This window comes from Pinus tabuliformis, chromosome 4_1 (genome assembly GCF_031772625.1).
Source record: "Pinus tabuliformis cultivar Carrire ecotype Pingquan chromosome 4_1, CPIR1, whole genome shotgun sequence".
Lineage (NCBI taxonomy): Eukaryota > Viridiplantae > Streptophyta > Pinopsida > Pinales > Pinaceae > Pinus > Pinus tabuliformis.
In genome coordinates, this window is record NC_142303.1 from 407978637 (window position 1) to 407997500 (window position 18864).

Genomic DNA, 18864 nt, shown 5'->3' on the forward strand with positions numbered 1-18864 from the left:
ACAAATAAAATCAACGACAAATTATATAATCACATTTATGTAAATGAGAAAAATGAAATAAAAATACTAAAATAATTTTTAAAAAACTAATGCAAAGAACAATTAAATAAGAAAAAAAGGGTAATTCATTACATTAATAATGTTAGATTAAGTTCCATTGTAATTTGATTTTCGTAGTACTTATGAATTTAATCTTCATATGGTTCATCTCCCACTAGAATCTTATCAGAAAAATAAAATAAAAATTACAAAGAGTTTATACTAACCGTTTGTGTTACATTGACAAATACATATAATGCAGTTACCATGCATCCCTAAATACTTACAAGGAAATTGATAATAACAAGAGCCTATATGAAAATACATGAAACTTAAAATCGAGAGTAGAGACACTGTTATGTGAGAACTCATTATTATCTACAATGTGAAGAGAAAAACCATCATCTAACAATGTCAAATGATGCAAGGTGTAGTGTATAGGTGCTAATGATTAGTTCAAATCCATGTCATAGCAACTTACAATTGAATCAATAGAACAATAAGAAGACGTGGTCAGTAGATGGTAAGGATTACGAGTGCTAAGGATTAGTTCAAATCTATTTCATGGCAACTTAGAATTAAATCGGTGCTAAAGATTAGATCAAATCTATGCAATGGCAAGTTAGAATTGAGTGGAACAATAAATATGCATTCCAATATGCGAGATCCGTTTGTTGCATAAAAAGGTGATGTAGAACATGCAACTAAGAATTGAGTGGAATGATAAATATGCATTCCAATATGCGAGATCCGTTTGTTGCATAAAAAGGTGATGTAGAACATGCAACTAGGGATTATCAAAACGAGGTATGGAACCTAACCATATTCTCCCATTACAACAGATAATTTAAGATAATCTTATCATCAAGTAAACAAATATCACCTACTAGGATTCTATGGGACTACGACTTCACCCTAAGGAAAGGGGTTAGATTCAGCAAAGTGACCGTTAAGACGCCAAAATAAAGGAATAACATGTCAACTCTACAATCGATAATCTAATGTTTAGGGGCAATTAATATTTAATATTTAATGGCTTATTTATGTGGTTGGGTTGTATATGTCTGACTTTTAAATTTAAACAAGGGGAGCTGCGACGCAGCAAGTCCCTGCGTGAAGTTGAGCCTGTTTTTAAAAAAGTATGATAGAAAACATACATCGAAAGAAAACAAAAACAAAATAAAATCAGTGAATAGGAAATAGCATTAATAATGAGAAAGGGTTCCTCTCAGAACTTTCAACAAGAAGCACTGTTAAACTAAACTCTATAGAAGCCAACATCAGTTATTATATGGCATTTGCCTTTATTGCATATTTGAAAACACCAACATATTTCTACTTAGATGATTTACAAGAAATAAATCAATAAAGTCAATGAATATAGTCACCTTGTTATTACTATTAAGATAAAAAATGAAGCCAGGGGATTTAAAAAAACCTGGAAGTTCAATGATTCCTTGAAGAGAAAGAGGCCAGTTAATCCCGAAACCAAAAAATTGGTAGCAAAGTTCACAACTGTAGCTTGCAACGAAGTTAGAGCCTTAAGACTGCTGACATAAACCACACCTGCATAACCCAACAGCTGAAACATCCTATCAAACTGCAACAAGAAGAAGTGTAGAAGTTACACAAAGCTGTCTAATAAACAATGTACAAAGACCAATACAGACACAATGATGAAATCATGTTTTTGCAAAGTTCAAACTTGAATTTTACCATTTTTCGATCCTTATTAGGTCCATTCAGAAACTTTCGAAAGAGAACTATGAGTAAATCTCAATCAATATCATGCCCATCCAGCCAATGAGGCATTGGCTCACTCGTGAGGATGACAGATTGTTACGTCATTCACCAGGGTTCTACTACTGATGTGGTCTGCCCACCTATATGCAATGAGTTTCAAAGGGATGAAATCGAATACAACTTTTCAGTGTTTTTGGTAATTACTGTCCCACAGACCAGGTAGCTAAGCGGGAATCCACTCTTTATGGTGTAGCCCTTTTGAAGGCTTGTATTGAAGATAAAAAAGAAAACAAAACATGTATATGTGATAACTTATACCATTATGGGACTTTCTGAATCAATGCAATCATTTTATACATATTACAAAACTAACAATGAATATAGTCACCTTGTTATTACTATTAAGATAAAAAATGAAACCAGGGGATTTAAAAAAACCTGGAAGTTCAACAAGAAGAAGTGTAGAAGTTACACAAAGCTGTCTAATAAACAATGGCATGTCTGTAATCAAAGCACATCACAGTAAGTAAGCTAAGTACAAACGATGGAGAAGCTAAGTGCCCACTACTTATGGAATAAACTTTAAAGCATGGTTAGTAACAAGTAACAAACACAGAAAGGTGATCATAATGCTTTCGGTATTTGTTCCTCGACTCCCTCGCAGAGCCTACAATTCAATGAAACCATGCTGAAAATACAGCACTTCCTCATTAAATTAAATTCCAGGCATCAATTTGACCAATCAGAACACTCGTGACCTTCCCAAAATTTGACCCAAGTATAGTCCATAGAGTGATAAACAAAGACCAATACAGACACAATGATAAAATCATGTTTTTGCAAAGTTCAAACTTGAATTTTACCCTTTTTCGGTCCTTATTAGGTCCTTTCAGAAACTTTCGAAAGAGAACTATGAGTAAATCTCAATCAATATCATGCCCATCCAGCCAATGAGGCATTGGCTCACTCGTGAGGATGACAGAGTGTTACGTCATTCACCAGGGTTCTACTACTGATGTGGTCTGCCCACCTATATACCTAGTCTGGCACAAATGGCCCGAGAGAGAAATTCATAAAAGAATAAAATTTGAAATAAATAGTTCTAGAATAATAATTCTGAAGTCATAATTAATGTATATTTACAGAGTGCAAAGGCAACAGCAACAGTCCCAAACAAGAGAGTGTAGAACCACCATTGTGGGATGTCAGGGTATTTGCGCATCAATTTAGTATGGATATCAGGCCGATTGTTTTTGGATGCTGCTACAGCACGCTGCCATATTTCCCTGCACCATAACAACGCATGTCATTTAAACTAACATCCATAATTGATGATCTTGCAAGAAAGCAGTAATGGAAGTCAAGTCAATACAAAAATCAGAACTTACTTCCCATAGAATAGAGCGACATGGGTAATTGTAAAAGCAATGGTTGCAAATCCAAACCCATAAGTCAGAGCAAAATACAATCTCATATGTATTTGACCATTCTGATTGTAAGCAGCGAGATCCAGCTCAAATTTATTGTTCACAATCTGTGAAATATTATAGTTTTGACCTTGGGCTGTGAACAAATCGGAGCTAAAAATAGGAAAAGCCTTTGCATTGTACATGTTAGTACCCCAATAAGCAAGAGGGACTGCAAAGTATACTACGAAGACATAACCAACCATGACATTCATAATGGCAAAGAATGGAGAAATAAGAGGACTGAACAAGAAGTCTGCGATGGTGCTCCAATCGAAACCAAAGGCACCTAGTCCGAGGCCATTCATGCCGGAGCCAATCTGCTATGCTGTGACAGAGTGAGGCCAAATCCAGCACACCCACGATACACAGGTCAGGGTTGAGAATAGATAACCATGGAATACATAGTAGCAAAAGCTGCAGGTCATGGCCATGAAGAAGAAGGTGTTACGAGACATCCCCTTTCCATGGTCTTTCTCATGCAGTACCCTGCATGTCAAACACAGAACCTTCTCCATTACCAATTCTCACAGTATAATTAAATGAAAAGTAACTCAATAAGTGGACTGGCTAAATTTGTTTTCAGAATTTCGTAAGAACTATTTTTCTGAATTTCACAACGAGAAATTATTAAATTTAACCACTTATCAAGTAGTAGATCCATTAACACCACTATGATTTACTTAAAACATTCCCAAGAAATATTGACATTTTTATTATACCGGAACAGGGTCACCTGGACCAGTGTAACTTACGGAGCAGTCCAGCCCATCAGTATCCTCATCTTGCAAAAAGAATGCTGGAAGATGCAACCATACCATGTAGCTCAGAGCCAATCTAGATATGTAAATTCTTTAAATTCCATAGATGTGTGTTCAATGCACAGCGACAACTAGAGGTGAAAAGAATACACAGCCAAAAAGACACGAAAGAATGAAGACTATTGAAGACAGTTGCCAATTCAAGAAATTAATGATTATGTGAAAAGGTTAATAGAAAGAACCACTCCGAAGAACAATCCCTTAGAGCCATGGTAGGTCCCACATAGCTTTTTGTGTAGGATGATTTCTATGTTATGTCGACAATGGTTACATACAAATAAAATGATGGTTAACAGTAATATATAGAATTTGCATGTGCTACGCATGTCCTACTGCTTCACCACCAGAGGTTTAACGAAAGACCAAGTGCCTTCACAGAAACTCAGCTGCCAAACACACAGCTTTTCACAAAGGATGGACTGGGAGTAGCCCTGACCGTGTCTCATGTCTCACCACGTCTCACCAGCCCAGTAAACCCTGCTGCAGGAGGGAGTTATAAGCTTAGGTCTGTGCTGCGATAAATCGATTGTATTGACATTTGATAGCTATTTATAAACAGTTTGAAAACTGAGATGAATGTATATTTACAAATGGCCGAAGCCATGAAAAAGAATTCTCTTCAACAGGGGAGAAAAACTTCAAAATTGAACAGAGACGGAAATGTCTTCACATATGGCATTCACCTCAGGAGTAACAGACTTGAAGGGTTGAAGTCTCTGACCTGATAAGGAAAGAGGACGAATATTTAACAAAGAGTATAGGTAATGGAATGTTGAGGACGCCGAGAGAAAGTTATACTATCCAAGCGCCGGGACAATACCTGAAACACATGAACATCGTTACAAAAGAATAATTAAATTGATTACTGAATAGAACTCGAACTTAAATTAGAGTATTGACTGTATGAGGAAAAACGAAAGGAAGAACCTCATAGTTTTATCTCGGAACAGAAGTTCGGCGTCCGTCAACCCGCCTGCAATTAGGAAGAAATAAGTTCTTTCTGGAAAACAAAGAAAAAGAAATGATTACAAAAAATACAGATTACAGTAAACTCTGAAGCTATAACGGTTACAAATTCGAGGCAATTAGGAGAAATATTATCATAGGTTTTTGTTAGCAGTACAAAAAAATGTAATTTTATAATAACAACTTCGCTTACATGCATTTTGACAGATGTTCGCTTACATGCATTTTGACAGATGTTGTCTTGCTCGCTCTTGACGCTCAGCTTGTACTGCACGGAACGACCTCCCACGCGAATGTGAGGAAGACCATAGAGAAGGAGCCCTTCATTTATCGCATCAGAACTCTAGTTTATTGTAATAATCGCTTGTATCCCTTTAGCAAATCGTTGTCTTAAGGAGGGCTAGGTTACCGGAAGGTCGGATGCTCGGACCAGAGAACTCTCTTTCTATCTTGTATTCTTCTATGTCTTTTTCGTCATATCTGTGGAAGGGCTTTCAAGGCCATTTCAGAGGCAGTTACGAAGCATGGAGTACCATAGTTCCTCTATGGCAGAATTGGGGCATTAGTTTGAGGAAGAGCATGTTAAAATGAATAGGCTATTGGAAAAACAAAGGAGCTTCGCAGAGGAGGAGCGAAAGGCATATAAATTGCTCAGAGAACTCTCTTTCTATCTTGTATTCTTCTATGTCTTTTTCGTCAGATCTGTGGAAGGGCTTTCAAGGCCATTTCAGAGGCAGTTACGAAGCATGGAGTACCATACAAGAAAATTCGAGAAAAAAATATCATTTCCGTAGCAAAACATAACAGAATATAAATGAAGGAAAAAAATTAATACAGAATCACTGACATACATGTAGGCAGCGCTTAAAATTACAGAAAATTGTAATGGAGGCACCGCTTAAAATTACCGAAAATGGTAACAGAGCATAAATGTAAGAAAAACAATTAAATGTACAAGACCAGGCTCTGGTTATATGCAAGGTTTTCGTGGGTTACTCTATCAAGATCGACTAGTGTGTCGGCGCCCAACTCAGCTTCAAAGCTCTGAAACTCAGCTTCAAAGCTCTGATGAACCCTAGCTCCACAAGCCATCCTCGTTCCTCCTTCCCGATGTGAGTGAAACTCGAGACCTTTGTGAGCGAAGTCGAGTGGCTGAAAAAGATTTGCAGAAGCATATGGCGAGAACCTCATTACCCACCCGTCAATACCAGCACACCGATGCGATGCAGCACAACACCTGTTAACCCTGCGACCTTAGGATATAGTTTACGAAATCGGGATATAGTTTAGGAAATAACGAAACCTGTAAGGAAGTAATGCTAGCATTAACGCTAACAGTTAACGGTCAGGCACACTGAAATTAGCGATAACTTGCAAATTAACCTAAGGTCGGGCCGATAACTTGCAAATTAACCTAAGCTCGGGCCTCTTCCGCCTTGGGAAGAGGCCAAATAAGATGGCAATCGTTCAAGCGGAATGGAACTTTGGCTTTGTGCGCGCATGACCCCACAGCAGGGACTAAAAACTTTGGATTAACCACGCAATAACGCTCACCAGCAAGTACAAATTAATGCTAACTCCCACCCTAACGATTACTATAGTCCCTGCCGAATGCCAGATGGCAGGGACTAATAAGTATAAATTTAATAGTAAGTATATATAACTCTATAAGCTGGAAAATAAAAGTCGCTATATTTAAGATGCACATAATCAAAATAGATGATGTTTAGGGCCAACTAATATTTAATAAATTATAGGCTCATTTATGTGGTTGGGTGGTATATTTCTCACCGTTAAATTTAAAGCAATATAAATTTAATAATAAGTATATATAACTGACCACATTAATGACTCTATAAACTGGGAAATAAACGTCGCCATATTTAAGATGCCGATAAACCCTTTACCAACCCATCTACCACTGATTTTTTTGGGAAATTTAATAGAAAAGTTGTAATCTTCAATGATATTTCCATTAAGCTAGGTATATGAATTTGAATATTGATTTGTTTCAAATATGCCCATACATTCCCCTTTCAATGCACTTATCGATATGGCAGATTACTAAATATATACATATAGAATTTCGGATACATCATGCTTCAGGTAAAGCCCTTGAGATGTACATAAGCTCTAAGAGATCTTGTATTACCCTTCGATCTTATGCTTGCACTTGTTAGCTGTAATTTGTCACCATCCTACGTAACAACTTCTCAGGGTTACAACAGTAAGTAGCCCATGCGCTTGTTAATTTTCTGACCATGCGCTCTGTTGCACCTAGAATTGCTACGATATTCGCGAGATTTGTGTACAGGCCAGCGAGTTTAAGAATGGCAATACCCTCTCCAATAGGACGAGGTGAGGTTGCACGTGGTTTTCCGAAGTTCGTTTGGAGATACCTGTTTTCCCAACAAACATTAATATTAGACAGCCATTGTCAACTTCTCCGATCTCTGGTGCTGCATTTTACTGTTATCGCATCTCATAAAGCTGTGCCAACGAGAAAGGCAAGGGTTACGGACCGTTCAAAACCAATTAACTCGTACGATATGAAAGGCCAGGCCACTGCAAGGCTAAGATACGCTTTGATGGCAATATACAGTGTGGACCAGGTGGAAGATTACATATTTTTGGTGGTTGATGGGATTTGTGTCCTTCATTTTACTCTTTGGTTAGATGTGGAGTAATATAGTTGGTGTGTATAGCATATATTGCAGCATGAGACATTAGATTTTTGTACACGTTGCATCTTTATATACAGCACTTACAGCAACGTATATTGAATCTCTGTACACAACATTTAGTGCAGCATGCATCACGGGACAGAACTGAAAAGCTCGTGCTGTGCATGGTGTATAAAGTTAAATAGTTCATTCAGGTCACTCAATGCTGTGCATGGTGCACAAAGTCAAATAGTTCACTTCATTTCTATTCCTTATTGCTAAGGTGAAATAGTTTACCTCATTCATACCACTCATTGCTACTGCATAGTGTATAAAGTCAAATAATTAGCTTCACCCATTTTATTCACTCAAAGGACGTAGCTTTCTTTGTGTACTAAAATACATGCACTAACACATCATGTATAAGATCAAACAATTCATTTTTCCATTATATTTCGGAAATTTTTTGGAATTAACCATCCATATAAAAATTGTCCCTCTTAAAATGGGTGTAATTAGATAGCAGATTTTTAAATGGAGTTCCCTCAAAAGTCAGTCTTTCTCTCTGTATCGAAATGGATGTACTAATGCAGGGTGTATATCGAAATGCATGTACTAATGGCGTATAAAGTCAAAAAGTTCATTTCATTTCTATCCCTCATTGCTAAAGTGAAATATTTTACCTCATTCATACCACTCATTGCTAGTGCATAGTGTATAAAGTCAAATAATTAGCTTCACCCATTTTATTCACTCATAGGACATAGCTTTCTTTGTGTACTTCAAAAAACCTGCACTAATGCATCATGTATAAAATCAAACAATTCATTTTTCCATTAAATTGTAGAAATATTTTGGAATTAATCATCCATATAAAAATTGTCCCATCTTAATATGGGTGTAATTAGATAGCAGATTTTTAAATGGAGTTCCCTCAAAAGTCAGTCTTTCTCTCTGTATCAAAATGAAATGCATGTACTAATAGTGTATAAATTCAACTCATATCTATTTTGGAATCTGCAATATATATACTAGATTACTCTATAATCGAATAATAAATTTTTAAATATTTGAGAAATCTAACCAACATTAGTGAAATCTCACAGTTGACTCCTTATGTGTCCATCACATTTCCCCAATATTTTGAAATCTACCATATGTAATTGCAAAACAGTTAACTTCATTTATGTTATAAAATCTGCATTCTACAATTGCAGGCATCTTACTCCTCACTCAAAAATCACGGGTACCGCTTTCGTTCAATTACTGAGCTGAGGAAGAAAAAAATAGTAGGTATCAACAAAAGACTTTGACTCTACCCAGTCAAACAAAAGTCATAATCATGCAGCATTGATTGATCGAATTTTTGTCAGTAATCTAAGTGGAAGATGTTGCTTTAAACAGACGTAGTCTTTAACGCGACTTTTTGAAAGCTTTTTCGGCGATTTTTTCCGGTGAAAATCCGGCAGTGATTTATTGGAATCCAAGTTTGATAGCTAATTTCTGCACAATGAAACCGTCCCAGGGGTTTTTCAGGGTGCTGAATCTGAATATGCAGTTAAAAAACCATTTTAACTGCAACAAATCATGATTTCATCTCAATTTCTTCCGCCGGATTCCGTCACCGGAATCTCAAAAAGTCGCATTATAGACAACTCCCTTTAAACAACCCTTTTTTTTCGGGAATCTATTCGGATGAAGTTGAGTTCTTTCTGTTAAAGGTCGTTCTTTCTGAATGTTCTTTTCTATTAATTGCACATTGGCTAGCCACGTAGCTGTAGGGCAGTTTGAACTTTGCAGGTCATGCAGGTCTTACAGAAAAAAAATAATGGTCATGGAAGCTTTGCATAGCAGTGCGGATAGGACAGTGATAAGTAATGCCATCGAGAAACAATGGGAATCGATTTTCTTTTATGCCCGAGTCTAAATCTATAACTTCGTGGGGGCAAAGAGTCCATTATTATTGTTTCTCTGTAGCCATTCCCCTTGAATTGACTCAATCGGCTACGTGCAAGGGCACGAAAGTGCCACGGCAAGTAAAGAGAAATCAGTATGCAGGTGGTGGAGGCAGGGGCTGCGTCACTTTTCATTGTTCATCCATTCTTCCCTGGCAGAGTTTAAACTTTTCCACTGTTCGCTTTGCCTTTAGGCCATGTTTTCTTTTTCAACGTGTTTTTAACATAATGTTGAAAAAAAATTTTACCTTAATAATTCATCTATTATTTATATAAACTTACCATGAAATTGCATATATAATTTTTTCGTTCATGAGCAATTTGGTTCCAGGCTCATGAACCATCGGTGGGTTGCATCCTTCACGGTGGGAGGAAACAACTTCAGTTTCAATTCATCAGTGGTATCCTAAGTCTTGCATGCAACAACAAATTGCATACACCAACAAATCAAAACGTGAAAGGTGTGAGGATCTTCTGTGATCAAGCGTTCAAGCATAGATGGGTTAATCTTTCTCATTCCTGCTTTTCCATCTATTTCCCTAATAGGAAATGTGAACACTTGAGGCTGCCTATCTTTAGCTATAGTGTTGGTGGGGTGCGAATGATTTTCCTTTTCTGCAATCTGCTTAAGGATCCTCATCCTCACTTACTCACCAAAAACGGCCTCAAGGCTCCCTATCCATAGAGGAGGAGGCTCACAATCAACTAAAAAGGGTGGCCTACTAGTGTAGGTGGGAGTTTTTGGTAGAAGTTTTTTTTTGTTGTCCGTAATTCTTCAAGGCATAAACGAGAAAACTTGAAAAACAATCTGTTTTTTTTCTTTCTGTATTTTCTAAAAATATTTAATGTGTTTTTTCTTTTTATCTGGAACTGATGCCTAACAATATTATTGCAACTCCCAAGGGTCTCATCTTTAATGATTTGGCTTGAGATAATTTGGGGCATCACCTAATTAGTGGTCTAGTCAAACTGACATAACCATTATTGCAACTCCCAAGGGTCTCATCTTTAATGATTTGGCTTGAGATAATTTGGGGCATCACCCAATTAGTGGTCATCTTTAATGATTTGGCTTGAGATAATTTGGGGCATCACCCAATTAGTGGTCTAGTCAAACTGGCAGCTAAATTCAACAACAGTCAGTTAAATTTGAATAGGTCCACTAGGGTTTGAACCTACAACCTTGTCGAAAAAAACTATTTACAACACACTAACCAACTTGCTAGGCAAAAGGACTTTGTTGAGTTTGTTGGCACGATGTTATTTAAACTTGTCTTATTTCATTTGATGGGGAGAGGATAGGGGAGGTCGGAAAGTCAAGCAGAATGCAGAGCAATCGAACTAGGACAGGTCATAGAAATCTATGTGTTTGGAACATCACATGAGGGTGGATTTCGATGGATATATTCCCCAAAATATTCTTTAGAATATTCCCAAAAGATTATGCCATGAAATCTTGGAGATTTTCTAGGAATTCAAAATCAACAGTGATAGAACCCAACTAAGTTTATACTCATTTAACTCAAAATTTCACAAGGATTTCACTAGTGTAGTTAGATTTAGGATTTCAGTTCTCACTCCTAGAAGTGAGGTATATTGATGTATTTTACCATGTACTTTCTCTTCTTTTAGCTAAGATGAATAAAGAGCCTTCACCACTTTGCAATTGGGCCGGAGGACGTAGCTCACACAACGAGAGTGAAATCAGTTATCAAATATTGATGTATCATCTTTATGGTCTCTTTATGTGTTTCTTCTTTTTCAAGTGTCACATTTATAGTTTTACATTATCTTTTATGCAATTTTACTAACATCGCCGAAGAAAATATCTTGAATCATTTAATTATTAGCCCAAGGTTCATACAAGCATAAGAGAGTTTTCTAATGTATGCTTATCGAGAACTATTGTCTTCTCTTATTGATCTTTATGCAGGTGGAGGTATTGAAATGAAGGCTAGATTGATAGAAAGAAAGCAAACTAAGCTATGTTATAGGAAAAATACATTTGCAGAAAAGAAAATAGAATGCAAATCTTTAATAATTATGATGAAAGGAATCACACTTGCTAAAAGGAACGATTGTGAATCAAAACGATGATTTGTAGGGAAAACAATTTTTAGAAAAAAATGCACAAAATCATCTATGAGGTCTCTATACTTCCACGCTTAATTATCAATGTCTAGAGGTGTTATAATTTGTCAAATGAGTCAAATCATGAGTTTATTGTAAAGTTGAGTGAGAGTGGAGGGTTAGTTACAGTCTACTACAAGAGTCTATGTTTTCCATCTCTTTCTCTAATTGGAAATGTGAACACTTGAGGTTGCCTATCTTTAGCTATAGTGTTGGTGGGGTGCAAATGATTTTCTTTTTTTGTAATCTACTTAAGGATCCTCACTTACTCACCAAAAACTGCCTCAAGGTTCCATATGCATAGAGAAGGAGGCTCACAATTAACTAAAAAGGGTGGCCTACTAGTGTAGGTGGGTGTTTTTGGTAGAAGTTTTTTGTTGTCTGTAATTCTTCAAGGCATAAAAGAGAAAACTTGAAAAACAATATGTTTTTTTCTATATTTTCTAAAAATATCTTAATGTGTTTTTTATTTTTATATGAAACAAAATGAAAGAAAGATAGAATCAACTAAAGAAAAAGGAAATACACACTATGACATATATCTGGAAGTGATGCCTAACAACATTATTGCAACTCCCAAGGGTCTCATCTTTAATGATTTGGCTTGAGATAATTTGGGGCATCACCTAATTAGTGGTCTAGTCAAACTGACATAACCATTATTGCAACTCCCAAGGGTCTCATCTTTAATGATTTGGCTTGAGATAATTTGGGGCATCACCCAATTAGTGGTCATCTTTAATGATTTGGCTTGAGATAATTTGGGGCATCACCCAATTAGTGGTCTAGTCAAACTGGCAGCTAAATTCAACAACAGTCAGTTAAATTTGAATAGGTCCACTAGGGTTTGAACCTACAACCTTGTCGAAAAAAACTATTTACAACACACTAACCAACTTGCTAGGCAAAAGGACTTTGTTGAGTTTGTTGGCACGATGCTATTTAAACTTGTCTTATTTCATTTGATGGGGAGAGGATAGGGGAGGTCGGAAAGTCAAGAAGAATACAGAGCAATCGAACTAGGACAGGTCATAGAAATCTATGTGTTTGGAACATCACATGAGGGTGGATTTCGATGGATATATTCCCCAAAATATTCTTTAGAATATTCCCAAAAGATTATGCCATGAAATCTTGGAGATTTTCTAGGAATTCAAAATCAACAGTGATAGAACCCAACTAAGTTTATACTCATTTAACTCAAAATTTCACAAGGATTTGACTAGTGTAGTTAGATTTAGGATTTCAGTTCTCACTCCTAGAAGTGAGGTATATTGATGTATTTTACCATGTACTTTCTCTTCTTTTAGCTAAGATGAATAAAGAGCCCTCACCACTTTGCAATTGGGCCGGAGGACGTAGCTCACACAACGAGAGTGAAATCAGTTATCAAATATTGATGTATCATCTTTATGGTCTCTTTATGTGTTTCTTCTTTTTCAAGTGTCACATTTATAGTTTTACATTATCTTTTATGCAATTTTACTAACATCGCCGAAGAAAATATCTTGAATCATTTAATTATTAGGCCAAGGTTCATACAAGCATAAGAGAGTTTTCTAATGTATGCTTATCGAGAACTATTGTCTTCTCTTATTGATCTTTATGCAGGTGGAGGTATTGAAATGAAGGCTAGATTGATAGAAAGAAAGCAAACTAAGTTATGTTATAGGAAAAATACATTTGCAGAAAAGAAAATAGAATGCAAATCTTTAATAATTATGATGAAAGGAATCACACTTGCTAAAAGGAACGATTGTGAATCAAAACAATGATTTGTAGGGAAAACAATTTTTAGAAAAAAATGCACAAAATCATCTATGAGGTCTCTATACTTCCACGCTTAATTATCAATGTCTAGAGGTGTTATAATTTGTCAAATGAGTCAAATCATGAGTTTATTGTAAAGTTGAGTGAGAATGGAGGGTTGGTTACAGTCTACTACAAGAGTCTATGTTTTCCATCTCTTTCTCTAATTGGAAATGTGAACACTTGAGGTTGCCTATCTTTAGCTATAGTGTTGGTGGGGTGCAAATGATTTTCTTTTTTTGTAATCTACTTAAGGATCCTCACTTACTCACCAAAAACTGCCTCAAGGTTCCATATGCATAGAGAAGGAGGCTCACAATTAACTAAAAAGGGTGGCCTACTAGTGTAGGTGGGTGTTTTTGGTAGAAGTTTTTTGTTGTCTGTAATTCTTCAAGGCATAAAAGAGAAAACTTGAAAAACAATATGTTTTTTTCTATATTTTCTAAAAATATCTTAATGTGTTTTTTATTTTTATATGAAACAAAATGAAAGAAAGATAGAATCAATTAAAGAAAAAGGAAATACACACTATGACATATATCTGGAAGTGATGCCTAACAACATTATTGCAACTCCCAAGGGTCTCATCTTTAATGATGAGGATCCCTAAAAGGGCTAAAATTCAAAGTCTTCAAATTTTAGCAAAACCAACTTTAAATCAGATATCTCGTTCTAGGGAATCCAACGGCGCAAACAACACCTCAATCCAAGTTTTTATGCGAAAGTTATGCTCAATAAAAGTTATAGTCAAACTTGGCAAAAGAGACAAATTTAATTGGCTTGAGATAATTTGGGGCATCACCCAATTAGTGCTCTAGTCAAATTGGCAGGTAAATTCAACAACAGTCATTAAAATTTAAATAGTTCCACTAGGGTTTGAACCTACAACCTTGTCGAACTGAAAAAACTATTTACAACACACTAACCAACTTGCTAGGCAAAATGACTTTGTTGAGTTTGTCGGCATGATGCTATTTAAACTTGTCTTATTTCATTTGATGGGGAGAGGATAGACGAGGTTAGAAAGCCAAGCAAAATATAGAACAATCGAGCTAGGACAAGTCATAGAAATCTATGTGTTTGGAACATCACATGAGGGTGGATTTCGATGGGTATATTCCCCGAAATATTCTTCAAAATATTCCCAAAGGATTATGCCATGAAATCTTGGAGATTTTCTAGGAATTCAAAATCAACAGTGACAGAACCTAGCTAAGTTTATACTCATTTAACTCAAAATTTCACAAGGATTTCACTAGTGCAGTTAGATTTAGAATTTCAGTTGTCACTCTTAGAAGTGAGGTATATTGATTTATTTTACCATGTACTTTCTCTTCTTTTAACTAAGATGAATAAAGATGCCTCACTACTTTGCAATTGGGCAAGAGGACATAGCTCACACAATGGGAGTTAAATCAGTTATCAAATATTGATGTATCATCTTTATGGTCTCTTTATGTGTTTCTTCTTTTTAAAGTTCACATTTATAGTTTTACATTATCTTTTATGCAATTTTACTAACATCACCGAAGAAAATATCTTGAATCATTTAATTATTAGCCCAAGGTTCATACAAGCAGAAGAGAGTTTTCTAATGTATGCTTATTGAGAACTATTGTCTTCTCTTATTGATCTTTATGCGGGTGGAGATATTGAAATGAAGGCTATATTGACAGACAGAAAGCAAACTATGCTATGTTATAGGAAAAATACATTTGCAAAAAAGAAAATAGCATGCAAATATTTGATAATTACGATGAAAGGAATCACACTTTCTAAAAGGAAAGATTGTGAATCAAAACCATGATTTGTAGGGAAAACAATTTTTAGAAAAAAATGCACAGAATCATCTATGAGGTCTCTATACTTCCACATTTAATTATCAATGTCCAGAAGTGTTGTAATATGTCAAATGAGTCAAATCATGACTTTATTGTAAAGTTGAGTGAGAATGGAGGGTTGGTTATAGGCTACTACAAGAGTCTCTATTTCTCCATAAGAGAGTCCAGTGACCATCTAAAACTAGAAAAAATGTGGGTATAAGATAAGGAGTCATGGAAATGCTAGAAAATGATAATATGAAACTAATCAAAGCTTTAAGCCAAACCTAGTGAAATTTTATCCTAATGAAATCAAACTCTGTGTTCGTCTAGCTATAAAATTAGTTATGTAGCAAAAAAATGAACAATGAAATCTATAAAAGAAAGAGAAAAAAAAGGATAAAGACATGAAATTGTATTAAGAAGTGTTACTACTGCTAACAAATGCATAAGAAGTATGAAATGATAACTTTTAGAAATGTTGGAGAATGAATAAAATCAAAACAATAACAAAAGTATAGGAGGGCTTTGAAGCTCCTTGAGTGGGCCCAACCCACAAATGATCAGACTCATTTGAGTAAATCCAAGCTAAGAGCTTAAATAGAGCAATACTTTCCTTAAATAAGAAAACATATTCACATTATAGGACTAAAAAATTTCTTTAGAATACAAATCTAATCTTTCTTCCAATTCTTCACTCTCTTCTCTATATATATCCAGTGGGCTACCCAAGCGTCTTATTTGCACAAAGAATCGAGAGTATCCTCCTTGAGAGGAGGGTTCCATTTTCCTCCAAAACATTGCTAGAAAATGGTATCCTTCTCCTAGTAAACCTCCTAGCAATAGGAGCATCAAATGCCTACAAATAATCAAGTTGAGGTCATTCTATATTAGGAAACAAGTCCCGAAATATCTCCATTGCTATATCTTTTCGAATATATGCAGTAAGTCTTAAAATCCTGCACAATAAACACGTTAAGGCACATAAAATATGAAAACCTCATTGAAATCTCCTAAGAACACATTAATCTAGGACAATGTATCATGAAGTGCAAAAGGTGGGTTCAACATAGTTTTTATGTGCTTAGGAGTAAATTGATGCACATTATAATTTACTTGTCTTGGAGGCCCATCACCCGAAAAGGTTGAGCTCATGTGGGAGATCCATGGCTAACAACTATGAGACATATTTAGGATCTTGTCCCTCATTAACTCATTCAAAGCTAATACAACCTCCAAAGTATCTACAGTTGACACATGTACACTCTAAGAGTTAGGGATAGAATTTATTGAATGGAATAGTTCCCAAAACTAGTATCCTAAATTTTCGAGGTTTGTGGGAAACACAACCCTTCAATAAAGTGTCATTAAATGGGGAGACAAATTCATAATAATTATCTATAAAAGAAATATAAGGTTTAGCCTAAAAGGTATTAGTCCTTCTATTTTTCATTCAAGCATCTATGTTTTTCGTTGTATAGTGAAGTTTTCTTTGATGTTGTAACTCTACATTGATTATTTAATCAATGGAAAATCTCTATTTTTTAGCTCATTACTATTAGTTATTGTTAGTTTCTGTGAGGACCTTGGATAGGGCCTATTGTCACACAAAGAGTCTAGGCACCGCGACAATGCTCAGAGTAAGGGTTGTCACTCTTGATCCTTATTCACTCCATTTAGACTCTCTCCTAGGCAAGTCAAGGGGGTAGTCCCTAAGGTAAATGGATGAGAAAGCTTGTGTATCACGAGCTCTAGGAGATTTTAATGATGGACAACTTGATGAATCTAAAGCAACTCTCAGCCAATTAATATGGATAGATTAAAATAAGACACAATCGCAAGACATAAATGACTACAGACCAGTGCCTTCAATTTTCGAATTAACCATAGACTAAATAAAACAAGTTATCCACAGAAGAGCTATAGATGTTGCAAATCGATGATCATGAACAATTAACGTAAACGCCCAAAACTTTAACATGCAAGAGATTCTAGATTAAAAATGATTTTCATTAACTACCCAGATCTAGATTCAATTAACTTTCTCCAACAGTCAATATAATTTAAAACATTTAATGCATTTGACCATAGAAAAATCACTTACCATGAAAAGATACCAAGAAACCTTAGATTAGCGCTTCAATTATTTCTTAAACAAAATATAAAGAAGTAAAACAAATCAACGGGTTAATAAATTGAATGTTTAATGGGCCATAGGCCACATTAATTTTTTTAAAATTTTAAGCACAAATGACTTAATTTATTTTAACTCTTTAGTCACAAAAATAAAATAAAAAATTAGTTTTTTTTAAATATTTTTAGAATTTTTTAAATTTTAGGATTTATACGTTTTTCAAAATTTTTGTGTTTTTTGAATTTAAAAATAAAATAAAATAAAAAGTAACGAAAAAAAATTAAAATCAAACGTGAGAAAGAAAAGAAAGAAAAACTTTTTTAATTGTTTTTTAAATGTTTTAGATTTTAGAATTTTTATTTTTTTTTAGATTTTTTAATGTTTTTACGTTTATGAATAAAAAAATTCCAGAACCAAAAGTTAAAAAACAATAATAAAAAGAGTAAAACAAAAAATCAAATCTAAAAATAAAAATAAAATGGAAATAAAAATATAAATCAAAAATCAAAATCGAATGAAAATTTAAAATACATTCTAATCCTAAAATTGACTTTTTAATTTATATACAAACCCAAACATAAAATGAAAATTTGCTAATGAAAATAAACCTAACCTAACACATGTGCATTCATATAAGTGAAAACAAAATAAGATAAAAAATTGAAGTGTTTGTTTTGTGTGTAGGTTAGACAGCAGCTGCATAGCGAGTCAAAGACTGTGGGTTGACTGAGCGGTTGCAGGAAAGGAGGATGTGGGTTTGAATAGGGAATGGAGCAGATGAAGCAACGTATGAAGGTGGAGGGTTTTGCAGGTTGGAGTTACAGCCAGAACGCGTGAGAAGGCAAGGAAAGAACACAGTTCACAGTGAAAACGCATGGAGAGAGGACCACGAGATGAAGGATGCATGGGAGCTTGTAGAAGGGAAATATAGTTTTCATAGTGGATGGTGTATGGAGATGCATGAAAAAATGGACGTGGGTAAAGAAGCAAAGTGTTAGATGCAACGAATGTAGGAAAAACTGTAGAGACGAGAGGGTATGCTGGCAGTGAAATGGAGATATGAAAGGCTATGGGCAGGGTATGAGAGGAATACATAGTAGAAAGGTTTTTAAATCAAAATTCCATAATGAAATCCACAAACCATGTAGCGAATCAAAGAAGCTAGTTAGCAAACTGGTGGCCCAGAAACCCCTTAGAAAACTTTCTCAAAATTTTTATTAAAATGTCAAATCCAATTGCTTCATATTTATCAATGAAAACCCTGGACTGCAAAATCTAGATAGAATCCTCGCAAAAATAATGTTTATGAACCCCAGAG

The 18864-nt window shown here is 35.2% G+C and overlaps 1 protein-coding gene across 5 annotated transcripts; it reads right to left on the reverse strand.

Moving 5' to 3' along the window:
- Positions 1 to 2715: 2715 nt before the first annotated feature.
- On the reverse strand, positions 2716 to 3581 carry LOC149176048 (oligopeptide transporter 4-like). Of its 5 annotated transcripts, none has more exons than XM_089419841.1 (3): positions 3171 to 3581; positions 2976 to 3068; positions 2716 to 2820 (listed from the first exon to the last, which is right to left on the reverse strand). In XM_089419841.1, the coding sequence occupies exons 1-3, from the start codon at positions 3554 to 3556 to the stop codon at positions 2778 to 2780; spliced, it is 522 nt and encodes a 173-aa protein (XP_089275967.1). In that variant the 5' UTR covers positions 3557 to 3581; the 3' UTR covers positions 2716 to 2777. The 5 variants fall into 5 exon arrangements, with proteins under 5 accessions (XP_089275967.1, XP_089275968.1, XP_089275965.1 ...); XM_089419842.1 differs by having other exon boundaries at positions 2716 to 2825; positions 3171 to 3580; XM_089419839.1 differs by having other exon boundaries at positions 2926 to 3068; positions 3171 to 3580.
- Between the last annotated feature and the right edge of the window lie 15283 nt (positions 3582 to 18864).

Coding starts and splice junctions, on each gene's coding strand:
- LOC149176048 (XM_089419838.1), bottom strand. CDS start 3,556: ATGAATGGCCTCGGACTAGGTGCCTTTGGTTTCGATTGGAGCACCATC. Junction 3,069..3,170: donor GTCGCTCTATTCTATGGGAA/GTAAGTTCTGAT, acceptor GTTATGGTGCAG/GGAAATATGGCAGCGTGCTG.